Source organism: Coturnix japonica, chromosome 7, assembly GCF_054131305.1.
Source record: "Coturnix japonica strain WE chromosome 7, WE-NBRP24, whole genome shotgun sequence".
In the NCBI taxonomy this organism is placed as follows: domain Eukaryota; kingdom Metazoa; phylum Chordata; class Aves; order Galliformes; family Phasianidae; genus Coturnix; species Coturnix japonica.
The window spans coordinates 13740630-13762996 of record NC_140669.1 but is presented as its reverse complement, the minus strand read 5'-3'; the positions used below and the strand labels follow the sequence as shown (position 1 = coordinate 13762996).

Below are 22367 nucleotides of genomic sequence, written 5' to 3'. Positions count from 1 at the left end.
TTGGAGCTTCACAGCATATCAAACAAGCACACTGAGGCAATAAGTTCCTGGAGTTCTGCATGTGTGCTTTCCTTTGCTAAACTGAACGCCTGGTTGCAATTGCATACTTAATGTTACATGGAAACAGCTAAGATCAAGCCCAGGAATTTTTAAGAGGACATCTGCATATTAAATAGTTGCAAAATGCCATATTTAAAATGTAAAGAGTGACATAAAGCCAGGAATGATGGAAATCAACTGTGCTTCTTTTCTCTTGGCTATTCAGTCCTGCTGGAAATCTGCTAAATATCAAAAAATGTCTCAGGTCACAACTTTGAACTGAGCACAGCAAAAATTGACAGCAGACCCGAATCAATCAGCATTTGGTATATTCTGAATCAAAATATCTTACACATATCCTAGGAGTACATACTAAAATATGCATATATCTGACACAATATTTATTGCCTTCCGCTTTAAAAAAATATATGTAAAATCATTTTATTCCCTATTTTAAAGCTATCTGAAAAAGAACTTCTGTGGAGGTGGATTTTTTATTTATTTATTTATTTATTTTTTAAAATAACATGCTTTTATGTCAGGAATTCTGACATGGGCTTTGGTGCTGTTCAAAAACAATTCCACGGTAGTACCCAATGACTGAGTTCATCAGAATTTATGAATTAAGGTGGTCTTTATCCCCTCATAAAGGGATCTATAACCCTCTCTACACATCAGGATGGCAATGCACAGGATTTTTTGTTTGTTTTTAGCAAAGAATTCTACATGGGGCTGACTGTTACCTGAAAATATGAGTGACACCTTCTAGTTTTTCTATCCTACTGTTCTATCTGTAAGTCAGTGTAAATTCTTAGGAAGTGCAAGCATAAGTTTCTTTCTTCACAGCCATCAGAGCTGCTTGTTTCACGCTACCACTTTGGATCTATCTCCGGCTAATATTTCTTTTCTGTGCCAGATCTGCGAGTGTGCAGTAGATGGCGCTGAGCATACACGATTTCGTATACACAAATCCCTGTTGCTAACACCAGTGAGCAGGATGAACTTCAGAGCTTCAAAAGGAATGTTCTTTTTTATTTTTTTATTTTTCTGTGTGTGTGTGTGTGGGGGGGGGGGGGGGGGGTGGAGAGGTGTTTGTTTGTTTTATAGATAGTTATCAAAACAACAACCAAGATAATGAAAACATGTAAGCAAAGCAGGACCTCTTTCAGAGTCTAAAATGGATATATTTTTGCTATCTAATTAGAATTAGTGCTGTAGAAATTAGACACTGTCATTTATTCAAAAATATCTTTGCATGAATAGTCAGCAGTGTATCTAATGCTGAGGTCAAAGGCTAGATGGTAACTCTGCTGAAACCTGGTTTTGAAACTGGAGAGCCTAACTTCAGACTTTAGATGACATAGCCTCATACTGCAGGTGCTGCATTCCTCCTTCATTCTTGTAACCTGGAGAAACGAATGCTTTGCATAGTCTCATACCTGTAGTTCCCAATGGTTTTGACAAAAATTCATACCTCCTATTTTCCTGTCTTGTGCTCACAGGAAACTCTTTGAAGAAATACAGCCTACCATGCAGTGCCAAAACCCCTGGGTAAGAAGTCCAATAGCTTTGATATTGTTTAACAGATGCATGAATATGTTCTGGTGGGTAAACAAGTAAAATGACTCTTTGTAAAGGATATGGACTTTTCCTTTCAAGCAATCCTGCATCTTGTCCTTAGCTTTGATTCAGTCTGAGACTGAGTGATGGATTCTTGTCTAGATCTCAACAGTTCCTCACTGGAAATGTATCCTCAGTGCTTTTTGCCTGCTAAAGAACACCATAAATAGTGAAAAGAAAAGCCTGGTAGTTAATGACTCAATTCTGCACAGCATGACATTGGAAAAGAGCACCTGGTTGGCATATTTGCTCACATTAGTGAGATGAGGATAGCAGGAATGACAAGCTTAACTTCATCAGTAGAAACGGTGAGGTACTGACATCTCACTTGCATATGGTAAAAGGGCATCTGAAAATGAAGGCCTTGAAAGTGGTTCAGTTTGCTTGAGATTAAAGGTTGGTTTTTTTTTTTTAATAAAAAAAAAAAAAAGGAAAGAAAATTACTGATTGCCATCTGTTAATGTGTTTCTTTGTATTGTACCAGGACTTTAAAGAAAAGAATGTGAGTGTTCCCTTTCACATTAACGTACCTGAAGTTGCATATTTCTTTTTCTTGCTTGTTTCTGTTTGATGTTTGAAGTTTTATGGTTACCTAACTGAGGGTTTTAGATTGCGGTCACTCTTGTCATTCTAGTTTTCTTTCCACATGTGGTTTCCCAGATGTGCCATCCATTTAAATAGAACTGGATTTTACACTTAAAGAACATCCACTGCTATTTGGATGGGATTCTGTGCCATTTCCGTGTTTGTTTTAGCAGGACATGTAAAAAATGTTTCTAAAAGAAATTAATAATTTATATTCAGAAACTGCACTAAATGTTAAAACAATCTGTATGATAAAGAACTGTCAACATTGAACAAGTATGCACAAATAATCTATTAGGGGACAATTAGGAAACAGAAAGGAGGGAAAACTTAGTGTATGCAGTGTTTCTTTTCATTTAGTTTGTCCGCATCTTATAAGCAACTCCTATCTGTCACATTAATTATGTGTATACTGGGTGTGGATGTGTGGCACTGTGCTATTTAGCTGCATGAGGAGTCAAGAGCAGTTATCACCAGCATTTGCATTTCTTCCATTGACAAATATATAAATATACATAAATCTTCTACTCTAAAATGCTCCCTGAAGTGTGCTGTAACAACAACAATCTCTAGCTCTTCTTCTTCAAAATCAGGATGTCAATTACCTTTTTAGGGGAAGACTTGGTGTTCCACCTGTGGAGCATAGGCCAAGCATCTGGGGAGAGAGTCCACCAAAGTTTGCTACAAAACCCAATAGAGTTGTTGTGCGTGAAGGCCAAACAGGCAAATTCTCGTGTAAAATAACAGGACGACCTCAGCCTCAAGTAACTTGGTCTAAGGTATGATTTCCCAATAAATCAATGTTTTCTTTCTGTTCTGAAGTTTTGTTACTTTGTGAAATGCATTTGCTACTGCAATATGACAAACAAACAATGGCAAGAATTTATATGCAACTAAGAGAACCATATTATTTCTCATTTTCATACTGAATAAATCCAAAAAAGATACTAGTGTATGTTCTTAGTATAAAATAACTATAAAAATAGCAAGTTTGAGATCAACTTACCCAAATACCTTGCAAACTAGATAAGAGAAAGAGAGAAAGAATGGCAAATATGAACGTAAGCATCTCCGTTTTATAGAAAAAAACTGCAGGGATTTAATGCTTTAGCTGTGGCCACAGAGGAATCTATGACAGCTCTGAAAATTACAACTGTATCTCCCAAGTTCTGTGTCAGTCCCTGTCAGTCCCACAAACTGCCTTTTCTGTTTCATTAATATTGGGTAAGTTAACCTGCTCATTAAAATTAGGAAGCTATCTGCAAAGATATGAAATTGAATTGAAAAGAAAACAAACAGTTTAGAAAATAAAAGACATGACTTTATTTTGCACACATGATTGTTTTTTGCAAATTAAAAACAAAACATCTAAGGCAAGGGAATCAGGGTTCAGCTGATTCAGTTTGACTTTTGCTAAAACACTGGTAAAAGAAAAGAGTCTGACAGAACAGGTCACCTGAGCTGTCAACTTCAGACCTGCAAGAAAATGGGAAACTGAGAGCACATAGAATGTACAGAAATAAAATAAAAATATTAAGTGATCAATGCTTAAAATTCATTTGATTAATGAAAAACACTGAAGATTTAAGTCCTACTGCCCCCTATGGGTGTATACAGGGTCTGTAATCACTTTTTGTTAGCAATGAGTTTCCGAGTGATGATTAAATCTCTCACTGATTAGGCCTTTGTTTGTTTGTATTCCCTTGAAACTATCATTTCAGTGAATTACAATAACTTTATTTAATTTGGAAGAACACACATTCTGACTATTCTATTGGCATCCTGCTCCCTTTCAGCCTTCAATTGTCTGATCGAATCTCATGATATTTGCAGGGTGATATTCATCTGCAGCAAAATGAGCGTTTCAACATGTTTGAGAAAACAGGAATCCAGTACTTGGAAATCCACAATGTTCAGCTTGCTGATGCGGGAATTTACACATGCACGGTGGTAAACAGTGCTGGGAAGGCATCTGTGTCTGCAGAGCTCACAGTTCAAGGTACGGTAAAGACAGATTAGCAGGACAGAGCATAAACAAATCACGGTTACTCCTTTAAAAAAAATCTTTGCTTTTTCAAGATGAGCATTTACTTTTCCCTGTCATCTTCCTCTGTATTTATTAAATGACATGTGATAACTTGGAGCATACTATGGCTGAAATATTGTGTTTGTTCAGTGGGAAGAAACAGTCGAAATGCTTGTTGGTTGTAACTTTAAAATTAACAACTTTGAACTAGTAATTCTGGACAGTAATTATTTTTTTATCTGTTGAGCACTGACACTGGGTGTATATTTATACCTTTTGGGAAGCAAAATTGTACCTGTGTTTGTGGAACAGAGAAAATAAAGTACAGGAGCATAATTCTGAGCTGCAAGAGAGTAAAATCAGAAGTGTGATAGATTAAATTCAGGCTCATCAAATCCTACATCTATGTTATGTCCCCAGTGTTAAAGGAAACAAATGCCTTTGTATAAATTCTTCAAGATGTTCTATTTCATATATGCATTACTATATACAGTTTACTTTGCATTTTGATGCTTCTTAGGGTATCCTTTACCTTAGCCTCAAAATCACAATGCCTTTTGCAACCACACTAAAGATAAATTTCAAGAGGTAAGCAGATGGCTTTGCAGTTGCTGGACTCAATGAAATGATTAAATCAACTGCTGATGCCCGTAGCTGCAACCACATGATCAATAGGCTGCATGTACCCTCAAGCAGTGAAGTTTTTGGTGCAAGTTTTTGGGTTCGCATCAGCGCTGTCACTCTGTAAGATATCAAGAATATAAATAATAATATTTGCATTTGGGATCCTCAGAGCTACTACTGGCCTTCACCAGCTAAAGCTGAATGTTTTATTTCTATGCTGCAACCTGATGACGCCACTGTAGAGACCTTCTACAAGTTGCATGTTCTACTGATGTTTTATAGAAAGAAAGGGCCATTAAGTTCACTAAGCCATTTTTTAAAAAACATGAAACTGGATCCTTACTGGCTCTCCCTGAAGTGGGTGGCTTTCTTTTGTATAATGGGTACATCTGCTATTAGAGATGACGCAGAACTGGGGTCACAAAGGCAGTAGTGGTATATGTTTGCTTCAGATAGTGACCACAACTATGAATAAAGCACACATTCTTTCTGGGATTAGTACAGGTCAGTAAAAAGGGCACTCTTTTGCAATGAACTTGACTAATTGGATGATTCCAGTTACCTAGCCACTATATATAATACCTAATTCTTTCATTATTGATTAAATCAAGTAGAGGTAATTGCTGCGAAATGCTAGCAGATGGTCAAGTGGCTCAGAAGTACTGAATTTTCTTTTTAAACTATGCAATCTTGTATACAATCTTACTCCACAGTAGTATGTGTGGTATTGTATATGTAAGTTACATATTCCTTTTTTCTTTTTTCTTTTTCTTTTTTTTTTCTTAATTCCAGGTCCAGATAAGACTGACACACATGCTCAGCCGCTATGGTATGTTTTTAATGGGATTCTTTCCTAGAATAATCTGTGGTTCTTTCTCAACAGTAATTTTGACATTTTATTGCATAAACCTTCCTCATACAGTGATAAATCTTTCTGGGTCAGTCTGTATTTGGATGTTAGAAAATGTGTACTTGGAATGAGAGTGCCAATTTCAGGTCTTCTGGTAGATGAAGTTGGTGGAACTGATGGCTAAACTCTGAAGTAGAGAGTGCTGGTCTGGTTCAGCTAAGCAAAGTTTTGATGGCTTTATGCTCACAGCTTCCATGTAGTCAAATATTTATACAGTCTGAGGAAAAACTATGTGTGGACACCTACATATATTCACACATGATCGGTATATATGCTCTACTCCAACTATCAAATCATTTATTTATTTACTTATCTTTTGAGTCAAAGAGCTATGCATTGTGTACTAAGCAGGTTGTTCATTGCTGTCATAAGCAAAACACACTAAGGCTATGGTCTTTGATGTCTTAAAACTGACTACAGAATGGTGAAGTAATAAGAAACAAACCGATGTCAAGATTATTAATATTAAAATGGTTTCTTAAAAAATCACAGTATTTTATACAATTACTTCTCATTATGGATAGAAAATGTAGAAATGAAATGCTCTAATCTGACTGTATAACACATTTAAGTGAAAGTCAGCTGATTTACAGTCTCTAGGGTGTTAAATCTGTCCTTGCCTGCCCTCAACAACATTTCAAATGTACACATTTGCATTGTCCTGACTTCATGTCCATTGCAAAGCAGATCTGAAAATGCCATGTTACCTTGTTTTAAGGTTGGTGTGATTTTTAAGAAGATACTTTCAAAAAATTTAGTTCAAACATAACTGTGGTTCTCTGCAGCAAGAACTCCCTGTGTAGTGTGGGTTCTCCAGAATATTTTTGCCTGCTCCATCATTTACTCATGGATGAAGGATTTGTTGTAAAATGTAAAAATCTTACTGTTGTAACAGTAAATGTCATGTGTGTTAAGTCTCTAATACAATTAAGTCTAACTGAAGAAAGTATCATAATAAATATCCTGAATCTCCCTGGGAAAATGACAACGACACATAGCAAAGCAGATCTGGATTAGAAATAGCTTTTAGTATTTCAAATATGTTCCAATTCTGCCTTGGAAGTATGTTTATGCTTTTGGGAGAGTGAGACAGACGCAGCAGTCGGATAACAACTTAGTGGTTGTGGATGTCAACTTCAATTTATGATACTTAAATTCAAGCCCCTAATTATTCAGTACTCTTGTCCCTCGATTCAGAGCAGCAGATCCACCACAACTGTGAGAAACTCTTTCGAATGAAGCCATATCTGATATTTTTACAGTATTATTTTTGATTCTTGTTGCTCCCCTAGACCTGTTAAATTTACTGATAATTTTGCTTTTGAAACCATCTAATTTACAAGATATCATGACTAGAAACAGTAAATTCACTGTCTAACTTGCATTTTAATTTCTCCTTAAGGAGTTATTTTATGTAGTGTTTTAAGCTATAAATACAGGTGGCCTGAAGTTAATCAAGTGTGGAGTAGCGTTACGCTAAAGACATTCTAGAGTCTCAAGTAATTATTCTCTAGAAGCTCATGCAAGGTTAACATCTGACTCACATATCATGTGTTACAACCTGAACAGAGGATTTGTACTCAGGAATTTCTCAGTTAAGGCTATATTTGAGCACTGATCACATTTAATTAACAATTTCATTTTACCTCTTCCATCCATGTTTTTAGTCTGTCTGAAGAGGAGCAGCACATTTGCAACTGAAGGCTAATTAGTTCAGGCTTCTCAGGGCTTGGACACTTATATCATTATTGATAATAATTAACAGTCTTTATACAAAGTCATATATTTGTCAACTTTTCGTCTTCCCTCAGCATGTCACCGAAACCAACAGCACTTGCAACTAAAGCTATTGAAAACTCAGATTTCAAACAGGCAACTAGCAATGGGATTGCTAAAGATCTAAAATCCAGCAGCACTGAACTCATGGTTGAAACCAAAGACAGGGTATCAGCAAAGAAAGAAACCTTTTACACCTCCAGAGAAGCCAAAGATGGTAAGCAGGTACAGAACCAAGAAGTCAGTGCAGTACCTCTTCAAGAATCCAGAGGAACCAAGGGGCCTCAGGTCTTACAGAAAACTTCAAGCACCATCACACTACAAGCTGTCAAAGCACAACCAGAACCAAAGGCAGAGCCCCAGACTCCTTTCATCAGACAGGCTGAAGACAGGAAAAGGACTGTGCAGCCCATTATGACAACTACAAATCAAGAAAACCCATCTCTGACAGGACAAGTAAGTCCAAGGAGTAGAGAAGCAGAAAACAGAGCTGGGGCCCGGAAGTCTGTAAAGGAAGAAAAGAGAGAGCCTTTGGGAATTCCTCCCCAGTTTGAGAGTCGCCCACAGAGCCTGGAAGCATCAGAAGGACAGGAGATTAAATTCAAGAGCAAAGGTAAAGTGTGAAAGTTATGAGAACCCCAGAGTTAGTCAGGTTCCTGTTCTGTGTGGTGAAGCACTTCCTCCTTCTCTGCAGGCTGCCCTCCTCCTCCTAAAGCATTTTGGAAATAAATAATGAATGTCATGTTTCCACATCACTCAATGAAATTTTCAAGTAATTCCACGCAGTAGCATCCGTGCCTTCTCTGATGTTTCCTCAGATGTAATCAATGTCACCATTTCTAGAGAGTAGTTTAAGGGCTTCTTATAGGAGGGTGCAAGAGACTCTTTTACCCTTGTATCCTCTCCATTGAAAGGGTCTCCTGCAGTGTATTATACACCTCTTCTGTTGATATTCCCACCCTCGCTTACTGACTGTAACTTTCTTCCAGGCTGAGACTCTGTTACAGTGGATGAAATGTTTTGAGTTGAGAAGGAATATCAACAAGGTGAAAGTCCTGTTTGCTGAAGAGAAATCAGGATTGGTGTGGGTGACCTTTTATGGCAACCACTCCTCTCCTCTCACCCATTATAGCTACTGCCTCCCTAAGCACTGCTAGGACCAGTCTGGCTTTCCAGACCTCTGATATAAGAAAAGCAGAGAGTAAAGATACACATAGCTGTTTTGCTTTTCTGCTTCCTGAAAGTTTACTGTTTTAGAATGCTGTCTGCTCTCTCTGTATCGGAACCTTAGCTGGGAAAAAGTTATATTAAAGGAGGGAGGCTCCACAACTTCCCTGAGCAACCTGTACCAGTGTTCAGCCAGCCTCCCAGTAAAGCAATGTTTCTTTGTGTTCAGACAGAACCTTCTCTGTTTCAGTTTGTTCCCATAGTCTCTTGTCCTATAACTGAATACCACTGAAGAAAAGTGCCTGGCTCTATCTTCTTTGCACCCTCCTTTCACATATTTATATACACTGATAGCTTTCTTGTATTCAGTCTGTATATTGCCAGGATGAGCAATCACAATAACAGTTTCAGTGGTAGGTACCATAGTCTGCTGGGCACTTGGAAAAATCAATTTAGCAAGATAGGAAGGAATGGTGGTGATGCTGTTTTTTCTTTAATATCTTTTTTTGTGTGTATGTGTGTGTTTGTGACTTGTTAGAGGAACAATTTTCAGATAGAAGTGCTTGTTGATTTTTCTAGTTACCAAACATTTGCTATTTTAAAGCTGGATTGGCTGAAACATTTGGGAGGATCAGAAATATCAAACTGTCCTTTTGGAGGTAGCTCAGTGTATCACTTACACAATTATAGAAACCTCAGTGAGTATGTATAAATTATACCTACTGAAGTAAATTGAACTACATTAAGAAGAATAGTTATTTATAACAACTCAAACCTCATTGTCTAGTTTCAGGGAAACCAAAACCAGATGTGGAGTGGTTCAAAGAGGGTGCACCTATTAAAACTGGAGAAGGTGTTCAAATTTATGAAGAAGATGGAACTCATTGCTTATGGCTAAAGAAAGCCTGCCTGGGGGACAGTGGATCTTACAGCTGTGCAGCTTTCAACCCCAGAGGCCAAACTTCCACCAGCTGGTTGTTAACTGTCAAAAGTAAGTGTGTGTGAGTCCATCTTCACATTGAAAACTAGCTGGGCTTTTCCTGTATTTTAAGCATTGTTGGTCAATGCTAAACTCCTACTCGATTTTCTCAGTGCTGATAAATTCTGATTTCTAGTTTTGTCACTAATGTGACAGATAGCTGGCAAACCACTTCCTACATCAGCTTTGTCTCTGATCCGGTTGTTGTTGTTTGTATAATTAAAACCATCTCATCAAATGGTTTGAAGGACTGTTTCCCACTGGGGTTTTACATTAGTGCTTGTGTTTGATACAGGTTGCCAAAGATTTTGTTGTTGTTCTGCATGAAGTCCTCTTAGAGTTGCTTAGCATTTCTATAAGACACTGCATATCTGAAATGTTATGTGAGCACAAACTGATCCTGTGCAGTAAAGCAAGAAGAAAAAAAAGGAATGAGAAATGCGTGCTGCCAAATTCAAGTACAGCTCCCAGCAGCAAATAATTTTGAGCTTGAAAGCCCTGCCTTATTGGCCGCTGAAAGATTTGTTGGCCTCTTAGGAAATCCTGTCCTAAATTCTAATATTTTCACCTGGTTTTAGGTTTTCTTCTGGAGCTATGATAATTTTTATGCATTATTTCTCTGTTTACTGTGCCTGAGTTTAAATTAGTGTGCCCAAAATACTCTCACTTTCTGTCTCTTGAGACATCTATAAGCAGTTACCCAGTTTTGCTGCCAGACAGGGGAAACTCGGGAAGTTCTGGGAGAAAACATGTGAAGAGAATTATTCTTCATATTCCTTGCACTGAGCACTCTGTCAATGTGTTGCATATCTTTTTTTTTTTGTGATTGACTGCAATAGGTGGATTTTTATTTTTTGCTGGTTGACACGATTTAATCTATTAGCCCAGCCAAGTCACCTAAATGTACCTAGAAAACATCATGAAGTGGCAAAGGTAATTTTGTCAATTTGGGCTAAAGAAACTATTTTCATTGTGGTTTTAAAGGGTCTAAAGTTGAAGAGGTTGCTCCATGCTTTTCCAGTGTCTTGAAAGGATGCACCGTAAGTGAAGGGCAAGACTTTGTGCTGCAGTGCTGTGTAGGAGGTGTACCTGTGCCTGAGATTACATGGCTTCTTAATGGTAAGGAATCCTCTGGTATACAATACACACGTGCACACACTTATGTTCCCAATCTCTAATGCCATTCTGATCAGGACATAGCATGGCTGTGAATATTGGACTCTTAACTCATTGTAAGATAGTATACTAGGAAATCTATTTATATTTTCTAGTATTTTTCTAATCTACTTTATATTTTCAGTTTTCTAGTATGTCTAGGAGGGAATTTAGTGTTGCTGTACACATATGAGTTTCCTGAGTTATGTTAAGTGCAGTTTTTACCATGCTGCAACAAAGTCTGTGTTGTTGTTAAAAGCTGAATTACTGTATGCTGAATCCCATGATACACCTACTCCTTTGTTGTGAGCCTCTCCTCTAAGGGTAGCACATTATCATCATGATCCTGCAGGAAAAATGTTATAAGCAAACTAAGTGCCGTATTACTCTTTAAGGTTGGAGGGAAATCCATGCTTGATTTCACCTGTTGTTCCCCTGGGTAGGTCATACTTAGTTTTAAGATCTGTGTGCCCAACATATTAAAATTACAGCTTTACTCATTCTTTGTCTGCTAGAAGGATTTTCCTTGAGACTCCAACGCTGCACAGGAACACTTATCAAGAGACAAAAAAATAATGATACTTTTAATTCCAGTCTCTCGTCCCATGCTGTAATTAAATAACTGAACATGGAAGCCTCCTTAGCGGTCCCCTCTTAATATATTCTCAAACATCTGTGTTCTGCTAAGATTCCAAATAATTTCAGATACTCAGGGATTACACGCTTTGACTACCAGCTCTTTCTGTTTGGAGTCATATCTATTAAATACTAGATAGATTTATTCTGCTTAACCATTGATCACTTCTATTACTCCTGAATCACAATTGATATTTTGCAGACTCTCCCTTTTTGTATGTGTGATTTAAAGACAAAGAACGGCATGCTTCACCATAAAGCTATTTCCTCCAGAATTGTTTTAAAATGAATTATTTGTACATGATCAATGTTTTTTTTTAAGCTGCTCAGAGTAAATGGAATAACTCAGAAAGGTGGCAGGGCAAACGAACCATGACCTTGAGATCGGTATGTTCCCACAGCCAGGCCTGTTCTCCTTCGCAATAACTCTATGTCTAGAATAGAAAGGCCACTGCTTTATTTACAACATGAAACATATGTGAATGAAAGCTCTGATATTCTCCCACTGGAAATCGTTTGTTTCTCTGTCTACTCTGCAGTTCTTCCTTTGCAAACTGGGTTAGAATCCCTGTGCCGACTAAGAATTGTGTCTCGCAGCACAGAGGGAGTAACTCCTACCAACAGGGTCATCTATTTCAGTTTTGTGTTCCAAGGGTACCTCATGCCCATACACAGTTCCTTTAGTCATGACTGATGTAGTAACAGCCAATTGTCTTCCATATCACACAGAGCATGTGTCTCAAATGACACTCAAGTTCCAAATGTAGGCACATGTGTCCATTGATGTGGCTTTACCAACTAGAAAACCATTGTCTCCTGGAAAAAATGTAGCCTAGATATCAATAAGTACAGATTTCTGTAGGTCTTCAGTATGCATTGTGCCATCCTGCCATTTTTCAGTACATTTTTTTTATGCTTTGACCTTTCTCCTTTGACCTCAGCTGAGTCTGCACCTAGTCAGGTATAACCATGTTTTTATTGCTTCCAACTGCAGTCAGATCAATATCACAAGGACGTACAGGCAGATTTTCCCAGATCATTGGATTTCAAACCATTGAAGGTTCTGTAGGTGAAAGCCAGCACATTAACTCTGTTCTTAAATCAAAAGGCAATGGTGATTCTGAGGTACAGAAGTACAATAAGCTATCATAATAATAAAAATTAGGGATACTGTGTGTTTTTCTAAAGATGAATGCGTACTTCTTTCTTTCTAGAAACCTAGAACGTATCACTATATGTTTATGCTTTTCTGTCTTGCACCTGATTGTGATACATAACATTTATATACCACTTCAATAGAAATTTGAATGGATTATAAACAGTAGTTTAATGCTGGTAATTCCATGTACATGCCTAGGATCATTATTTTACATAACAGTCAAACTGGCTGCTGTGATCTCCTTTTGAATGCAAGCATATTCAAGTCTACTGGCTAACTAGATACTACAAACTGCTTATATTAGTATCCACAAGCAAATAAAGAAAAAAGTTGTATTTTGTCAAGCAGAATTTCCAAGCAGACAAAGCAATGCAAGTGAATAGAGTCTTTCATGAACTGACCAGATGAACAAAATAATATATTCACAGTTTATAATTAGAGGCAGAGAAATAGGGGTTTTTTTATTTAAGAAATAAATGTGTGTTACAATCTGCTGTCTGTGCTTGGAATATAATGTTTTTTCAGTTCATAAGTGATGGGCTGCTGTAAAGAAAAAAAGTAATCTGCTGAAAGCAACTGTACCACTGTTCAAAGTACAGCACTATTTATGCAGGACAGAATGTGTAAAGTTCACAAGAAAATATCAAATGCAAATTGTCTTCCATGCATGGCAATGATAATGAGTTAAATTTTTGAAAGGAACGGTGAGAGAAGTACGTATATTAGGTGAATAATGATTTGCCAAGTTAGCAAATCATAAGAAACGTAAATAGAAGACTGCTTTCAGAAACAAAAAAGCGGAAGATTCTCTCTCCTAGGTTAGGCAGCCCTCTGTACCACATAGCCTCTATGTTGCCTACTCTGCCTCCTAGTGGTCTCAGAGGGATCAACAGCATGCCAGAACTAAAAATATTTACAACTCTTTATGCAGTGCAACATACAAGTACTACTTTAGATATTACTGTTTTACCAGCAGTGGCTGCATGCAAATTTAAAACATTTCCCAAGCCATTATGTAGATTGACTTCTCTTTTAGCTCAACTAAGCTGAAAAAGAAATAGATGACATAAGGTGTGCATCGTCATTAATTACTTCTTAGTATCTGTGTGGACAAGGATTTGCTTCCATATTCATCTAAACTGCAGAAATAAGAGCTATTTGGCTGAAATGTGGATTAATTCCTAGTTCCTGGCCTACTGTATTGATTTAAAGCTTTTTTTCCAACTCTTAAAAGACAGTTCTTTTGTCCTGTTGCTTTAATTCTCCTTTTTAATTTCAGTTGCTCTCAGAATTATTGCTGATTTACTGGCAAATTCCCTGAAAGCAAGCTTCTTTTGTTGTAGTGCCTCACCAAAGCATTATAAATTTATGCATGTTCTCTGTGTGGTAGTACTTTGGTACACAACTTCAATTTACTTTAGTCTCTTGAAATGTTTTTAGTAACTTCTTTTTAATTTGCAGGAATAAAGCCTGTATCATTGTATTCCAAATGTCTTCATTCCCATTGTGCTTTCCTTCCTCTTTTTTCACTTGAACATCTTTCTGTTGAATTTAAAAACAATATGACCACAACTTTAACAGAACAATTCAGAGTGGTGTTTTGTTTGAGGATATCTTTATGATCTTTCCAGAAAGCTTTTAATAAATGGACCAGGGGAAATTTTCTCTTCTTCTGGCATAACATGCCACGCCAGTAAGGTATTTTTGTTACTGTTTCTGCTGCCAAACTATCATGGAGATTTGACTGTTCTGCTTCTAAGAGAAGGGAACATTTCACTACTGGGAGAGCTGTTTTTATTAAATCAAACTATAAGTAAAATGGCCGTAACTTATAATATTACTGTTGGTTTGTTCTCAGGGCAGATATATACCGTTTTGTTGAGTTGCAGTGAGAAAGGATATAAAGGGTATCCCTGGACAAATTTCAAATTTTGATATTTTCATTTGGGGAAATATTGAAGGAGAACATTTTCTTTTTGCGCAAAGGACACTTATCCTATTTTTGTGCTTTTTTTTTTTTTTTTTTTTTTTTTAATGATGATGCATCTTTTATCCTTAGTTTATTTCTGACCTGGTAATTATCATAATATCAGTTGGCACCATAGATTCAGGGTAAGAATCCCAGAGAGCATTCTCATCATGTTAAGTACTCTACATTCAGACCATAAAGACAATTAAGTACTCCATTCTCTCTTACCAAAAGCTTCCTCTGTTAAGACCTAAGCTCTACATTTACATATTTCAATGTAATGTTATTCTTAAATGCAAAAATACATGTTTTGACTTAATCAAGACTTACAGCAGTCTGTTCAGCTGAGTGAAAGGGAGCTCAAGGGAACTAGTAATACAGATATGATCTATGAAGGAGGTGGAGAGTGTTTATTCTAAAGTTGAAGCCTTCTGGGCAGTTGATTAAGTGTTCAACCCAGTTTTTCATGAGATAGAAAATTTGCTAACTTAAACAAATAACTTATAAGACATGAAAATCATCTGCCCTGATCTATGTATTATTTTTCAAATATTGGATCAAGTTCATTGTTTAAATGAATTTCAGAATTAAATTTCATATGCAGATAGTGCGTAGGTAATAACTGTCTCTAAATATTTTTAATGTTGGAAATCAGCGAGAAGAGAAAAATCTGGGCCATCGTTTAATTTATCCTGCTGATACTGCAGAGCTGGCTCTAAGAATCCCCAGAGTTTTTTGTCCTGATTTTTTTTTTTAAAAATCACTTTAGCAATGAAATTAATTTTTAACCTTCCTTTTGATCATGATTTCCCAAGTGGTAAATGTCACATCTGTTTCTCCCTCTTTTCAGATGATACTAGTTTCTCTTTCCAGCATGGCGTTCATGAGCAGATATCAGGCCCTCTTACGTGTAGCAAACACTGGGAAAGTAACCAATGATGAGTCAGTAGTGGAAAGTATTTAATATGAGGAAAACAGATTGCAGAAGCATTTCAGAATGGCTGAGATTGATGACTGTTTCTGAAACAAAAGCAAGGCAACTTTAATCAGACTACAGTAACATCTCAGCGTTTTTCATACCGATTTACAGAACCAGTTTCTTAAAATGTACTTCTTAATTGCTGTGTCAGTGTACACCAGACTGTACCTGTCTGCTACCAGACTGTATATGCTCCAATGTAGATTTACTGTGTGGTAAATCAATCTCTTGGCTCCATCACAGATCTTACTGCCTCTCTTGGAATGTCTTCCATTGCGAAATATATGATTTAAGGAACTTCAAATGCTTCATCACACCCAGCAGATTTTGTACACTGGGACAGCAATGTCAGTGTCTTGTTTCAGGCTAAGTACAGTATATAAGTAATGTCTGAGCAAACACAAAAGACATCTCTTACCTGTCTGAAAGATAATCTATTCAGAATTGAAAGGTAAACCTGAGAGCAGCATTTGGCTCTGTGCTTTAATATACAAACTGCTGTTAAGCATCCAGATTTCAGCGAAAATGAGAAATGGTTTTCAAACTTCCAGCTGATGTATGAGGATGATTATCTTCCTTTCTGTCTGTAGAACAACCAATTCAGTACGCCCATTCCACTTTTGAAGCTGGAGTTGCAAAATTGACTGTCCAAGATGCCTTGCCAGAAGATGATGGCATTTATACGTGTCTGGCTGAAAACAACACAGGACGGGCATCATGCAGTGCTCAGGTCACAGTCAAAGGTGAGTATCTCAGCCTGCTGTAACTACTGCAGTGATGACAGGCATCACTGACAGAATCCTATAGATACAGTACCAGTATTGTACAGTGAGAAGTAGTATCAATCAGCATTATGTTCTTTGTTCTTATAATCTCATCTGGTATCAGTTTCTATGGTTGTTTGATGGCTGTTAGATGATCAGACCTCACCTCCCCCTAGATTCAGAACTATTTGGTATTTGTCATCTGCAAGTTATTTTGTTCTCAAAGTTATGATACTTTGTCACTGTCTTTTCAACATACTGATGAGTGACAGTTGCCATGGGAATTATTTCATTTGTCTAGGACAAATAATATCCACCCCAAATCAGTGCATGCAGCTTGGTGAGGAATGTACCCTAATCCCTGGGATACCAAGAGTCAGCACTTCAGCAATATACCTGCCCCTATTTAGTCTATATGAATCCACTTAAAACACTAGGCAAGCTTAAAATGAAAATAGACAAATTCTGGCTAATCTATAAGTTAATTTTCTGATTACAGAATTGGAAATGCAGTACCTACCCCACCCCCCAAAAAAGGGCACAAAGTACAAAAATATTGACTTAAAATAAGCCTGAACCTAATCTGTTCTCAAAGCTGTCATTTCTAATTTCTCCAAAGCATTTCATCTGGCTTAGCTGAGGGCTAATCAAGAGAACTCCACCTCAAGGGAGCAGTAGTTGATATGGGACCTGCTGATCCTTCACTGAGACACAGAATCCAAAAAGACAGCCCCTCTCTAACTAAGCAAATCGGAGTTATTTTAGGGTTGACATTCAATGCTAACATGGGAGCAAAATTCACCTATCTTTTCCCGAGAGTTCTGTACTTTGAGCTATTTCAAGCTACTTAGTTACTGTTGCACTGATTTGAATCCCTCCTGTACCTCAGTTAGGCTTGAGCTCAAAAGCTGCACTGCTGCAGTTACTCCTCCTTATTCCTCCATTTCACATCCCACTTTGTTTCCTTGGAGTCATGGAGCAGGGAAAAACAGGAGCAGTACTGAGAACACTCATGACAGGCTGTAAGGCCATGGGTTTAACATTTTTACAACTTTAGCTCTTCTCTCCACTTCCTCCCTAAAACTCATTATGTTCCTGTTGTCATGAGGATTACAGTAACTTTCCCCAAGACTCAGTGCAATGTGGATTTACCAGACAGAAATAGTAAATTTAAGATCTTGTTTTCCAAATTGCTTCTCTTTTATTTCCATCAGATGTCGTATCAAATACTTACTGCCTTGAGGTTTCTTTGAGATCTTCAATGCTGCAGCTAAGGCTTCTCTAAATGCTTGGCTTTTGCAGAGATTACAGCATGAAATCAGTGTACGTGCAGGAAGAGAGAGAACTTCATAAATCCTCTCCTGACCAGACACTGATTTTTGGGATAAAGTCTGTACAAATTGTTTCTGAATTGTAACTCATCTCTTCCTTTTTATCTCCCACATGATTTAAAGTTTTTGGGTTTCATGCAGTGCTCAGTTTGTTCATTCATTGCTAGAGAAATATTTTCCTTTGGTACCTGAAATCTATTTGTATTTAATCTAGGACAGAATTAATCATCGTGCTATAGTATTTGAGCCCTGTCAGAAGCCAGCTTTTCTTTAACCTGCTGCTCTGGTGCTTGGACACCTCACCGAGTCTGTCCATGCTGCATTTCACTTCATATTGCCGTTTCTGGCTTTGATGTTTTTATGCAGCATCTCATGGTGGGGCACAACCTCTACCTGGACTGATGTGTCAGCAAAACACAGTATGTTTATTCAAAAGCAAGAAGCTTCTCCTTCTAAATTTAATCAAGCACAAAAATAACTCAGAAAAGTCCAATCCTGACAGGAAGAATAGTCAGTAATGGGTTTTTAAAAGGGAGGAAAAAAAAAAAAGGAAGTCTCATGTTTGAATACTAACATTAAAATGCTTAAATCTGCTAAGACGTTACAGGTATTTTCTGGCCATATTTTATGTTCTTTCTGATCTTTCCTGCTTTCTTTGTCCTTCAAAAGATCTGTTACTTTGTTTTTGCCAGAGGAAAACCTTGGAATCATTATAGGGAACAACATTTTGAAGACCCTAATTATTTCCTATAAAGGAAATAAAGGAAAGACCTATAAAGGTCTACTGCTCCAAGTCCTATTAAAGATAGGCAGATTTTTTTCCAGTACTTCATTATGCTTTGTGTCTGGCCCTGTACTGTGGCAAAGCATTTGTTCCAAGTCATCAGTCTTGGATTCATTTTGCCTCCCTATTATTAAGCAGTACAAATTCTGCCTAGTGCCCAGCAATGTCAGTCATTCCTTGGTTCCCTATGAAAAAAAAGCTTAACGCAATTAATTTTTTTCCTGTGGAGATTTGGAATCTTGTTGAAAAAATCTCACACTTCATATGGATGGGGCATAGTGTTAGGTGTCCCTGCCTTACAGTAGGGAGGCATGATTCTATATAACAAATGTACTGGTCTTTAAAATTAAGCATATTCAAGCTAATCATTCAACTGAAGATCTCTTAAGTAAGGGCAGGCTGACTGAATAGGCACAGGTTCATTAGGTAATCTGAAGAAAGTGAGTTAATCAAGGTGAAGCTAATTCTGATCTTGTGAAACGCTAAGTAGACTGAATTGAACTCTGACACTCTTCTCTCTGATGGTGTTTTCTTAAAGCTGAGATACAGGTTAAAGATGAACTCCTGAGAATGAACCCAACAGATAAAATGCTAGATTAATCAGTCTAATGAGATGTAAGAAACTGTTCAGATTACTCAAACGCTTAGTGCCAGACCTCCCTATTCCTGGAGCACTATCATTTGTCACTCTGTAAATGTAAGATATTTTTTTTTCCATTTAAATTTAGACATCAGTTTCTGGACATAGGAAAAATGGAGTTTTGGAAGCGGTGGGGCTGATATGCAAGTTTTTCTGTAAGCTTCTAAACAGTATGTGAGTGACTGAGTTGTTGCTGTTTTTATACATGCAAGGCAGACATTAGTGCTGTTGTTGTTGTTCTCATTTAATATTATAATCTTCCTATTGTTTGGTGGTATCAATTTAAGCACACAAGCCATTTTCTAAATACACCTTGCAGTTCATTTTTTAAAAAAAAAAAAAAATGCCAGCCCTTTAAGAGGCAAGTGCGGAGTACATTCAGATCACCTGAAATGGATTGACAGTGATTACACACTGATGGGGAAACTGAGGTTGAATATCAATATTAATCAGCTTTTTGCCAAGGTGTTTTAACTTTTTTTATGAAGAGGAAACTGGTGAGGAGAGGTTAATTGACTTGAACCTACACAGAATGAGTCAGTTACAGTATTAATAATTGGTGTAGTTGGAAGTGAGGTCAGATCCAAGGGATAGTAGCTGTTCTTCAGATCTTCCTCACACGTCAAAGAAGCCTTCTGACATGTTGTCTCTATCAGTTAATTAATCATTGACAGGGGACAACAGCGAGGTCCATCTCTAGGAAAGGTGTTATTCACACCAATATCTGGGTGTGCAACACAAGATTACAGTGGTAAGGGAGATCAGGAAGAGTGATGGGACATATGATGGGCTCCATCTACTATTGTGCTGTAATGAATTAATATCAACAGTAGGAAGTTTTTGCTACTTTGGGAAAAGACTCTGCATGTAAAAAAAGCAGTTATTTTCTTTTTCCAATGTATAAGGATGAAGTGCTTGTTACCTGAGGACGGACTACTAGGAGAATGTTCTTCTGTCTTGCACTTCTGCCCCACTGCAGAGTATCTGGCCTACTGAAGCTCTTCTTTCATCATGTGGACTTCCCAAACCTCCCAGTTCCAAACAGAGCATCATTGATTTCAAGAGGGAGGGCACAAACCTGGGTGATAGCAGCAACACAGGTTTGGAGCCATCATACTCCATGGCTTCAGTGCTTTGAAGCCTCCCAGACCTGTTTTGTTGATGCTAGTCCTTCATACATTGTTTTGAATAGAGGCCTATCACTGCCTCCCTCAGTGATCAAACACTACTTAGCAAACACTGTTGTTTCTGCTTGTTGCCTCTTGACCTTATTTCTCCCTCCCTGCCAGCAGTGCACTTTCCCGATTTCACATCTCTTCCCCTTTTTCCCCAACCACTTTCTGTTCACACATTATTTTTTTTTCTAGTGCAGCTTCCCCAGCATAAGTGTCTATGTTAGGAAGATTGTAGCCCTTGTAATCTGATTACTGTAGTCATTCATTGAGCATTGGACAAGCAGATTAGAGTCACCTGGAAGCCTGTCAGAGTCTCTGCTCTAGTTACCAGTTTACCCAAGCAGTGAAGGGAGATGCCTTCTGGGAAAGCAGTTTGTTTTGCTCCTGTCACTCTTTCATCTGGTGTGTGTGGAACTATGCAATATAACCAGGTGAAAGAAAGGCTATCAGGTAGGCATCTTTTCTTCCACTAGTGAGAGATGCTGTCTTTAAGTCATGGGTTGTTTTCCTTTCTATCTCATAATGACCTCTTGTAGACATTAATCTTTTTAAGAAGGTAATCACTGCAATGAGCAACCTCTGTTTGAATCCTTATATGAGAGGCTACAGTTTTGTTTCTCTGAGATACTCTTCTGCCTAAGGTAAGTGAAGTGTGATGTCCAACTTGTCTGGAGTGATGAAATAGTTATAACAGCTTTTCAAAGCCAGTATTTGTTTGAAATAATTTGCAATACTTGAAGTGTAGCATAAATATAAACAATTATAGAAGACTTTCTAAACTATGCAAGTCTAGTCTTGTTAAATGTCAAAAAGACATTCCAGGCCAGTAGCCTGGTAGAACTGCTTTGCGATGATTAAGAATTGGTTTGGAGTTCTATGAAAATGAAGCGTTTTTTATTCTCTTGTTACTTTGTTGAAAGGTCAGAGGTAAGCTGTCACAAGCAGAGCTAATGTTAGCTATCAAAGAAGCTCTGTTCCAGTGCCTTCAAGAGCATCCCAAAGTTCTTGGTCCAGTGCTCTGCATGGGTCAATGACAGCTGTAAACCTCATAAAACTTAGCTTCTCTTTTTAATAAATTGCCTTCTTTCAGCAACTTGGACTCAATCATGAAACACAATACCAGCTAGAGAACAAAAATGAGGGACAAAAGCAAAACATGTGTAGAAGCTTTTAATGATTTAGGATTTGTGCCATCAATATAAGTGGTGTTCCCTAAAGACTTCTTCTTGATATAAACTATTTCCAGTCAAAAATAAACCAAATCTGCATGCAAATGAGGGACGAGTGCTTGCAGAATGAGTTGAAATACTGGAATTCCTTTTTTTTTTTTTTTTTTTTTTTTTTTTTAAATAATTTAAAACATAGCTGAGAGAAAAAAATGTCTAATTTAAAAAGGAAGAAGATCACCAACAACAGGAAAGCCCCCTACATTTGGTGATGTTTTCAACTGTGGTCTGTGACCATTAAACTGTTGTACACCAGAATGACAGAAAACAGATGTTTTTTTTATAACACACTTTGGAATGGCCCTGCAATGGCCAAGGGGCCAACTGTCCTAATTTGGATTGCCAAGTTCTGTAATATTCTGTCTTCAGTTGAAAAGTAGTAGTCACCAAAATACATACAAATACTATTAACTTAATATGTGCTTGAGTACTTTTGAAAGCACAGACATGAAGCTATCTCAAAGAATGTTTCTTAGGGCAGCTGATATGGATAAATTGCAGTGGGTCTATCTGGAGAGGGAAGGACTGAAGGGTCTTTCACTGCTTCATTAGTGGCATCCTCAAGGGGCATTTGCACTTTTTGTGACTGCTTGTTCCTGTTGTGCTTCTATTGCACTTCCATTCATGCAAAGCCTGTGGGGATTTTTTTGTAATCAAAATGATGGATCAAGGTGTGTTGTGATGAAGTTATGTTCTACCTATGCAGCTAGAGAGAAATTGTGCATGCAAAGGTGAAATTCTGTGTCAGCAGTATGGACATTTTCACTGCTGGGTTGTTCTAGGATACGCAAAGCAATTTTCTGAAGTTGTCCATGTCAAACTA

General features: G+C 37.5%; 1 protein-coding gene across 2 annotated transcripts in view; it reads left to right on the top strand.

Annotated features, from left to right (window-relative positions):
- MYLK (myosin light chain kinase) overlaps nucleotides 1–22367 on the top strand; it is a 170986-nt gene that overhangs the window by 68684 nt on the left and 79935 nt on the right. For both annotated transcript variants that reach the window (XM_015868725.3, XM_085552314.1), the window contains 8 exons: nucleotides 1542–1590; nucleotides 2858–3023; nucleotides 4078–4243; nucleotides 5687–5723; nucleotides 7616–8193; nucleotides 9535–9738; nucleotides 10711–10845; nucleotides 16215–16367. In XM_015868725.3, coding sequence (XP_015724211.2) covers nucleotides 1542–1590; nucleotides 2858–3023; nucleotides 4078–4243; nucleotides 5687–5723; nucleotides 7616–8193; nucleotides 9535–9738; nucleotides 10711–10845; nucleotides 16215–16367 — 1488 coding nt within the window. The remainder of the gene's footprint in view (nucleotides 1–1541; nucleotides 1591–2857; nucleotides 3024–4077; nucleotides 4244–5686; nucleotides 5724–7615; nucleotides 8194–9534; nucleotides 9739–10710; nucleotides 10846–16214; nucleotides 16368–22367) is intronic.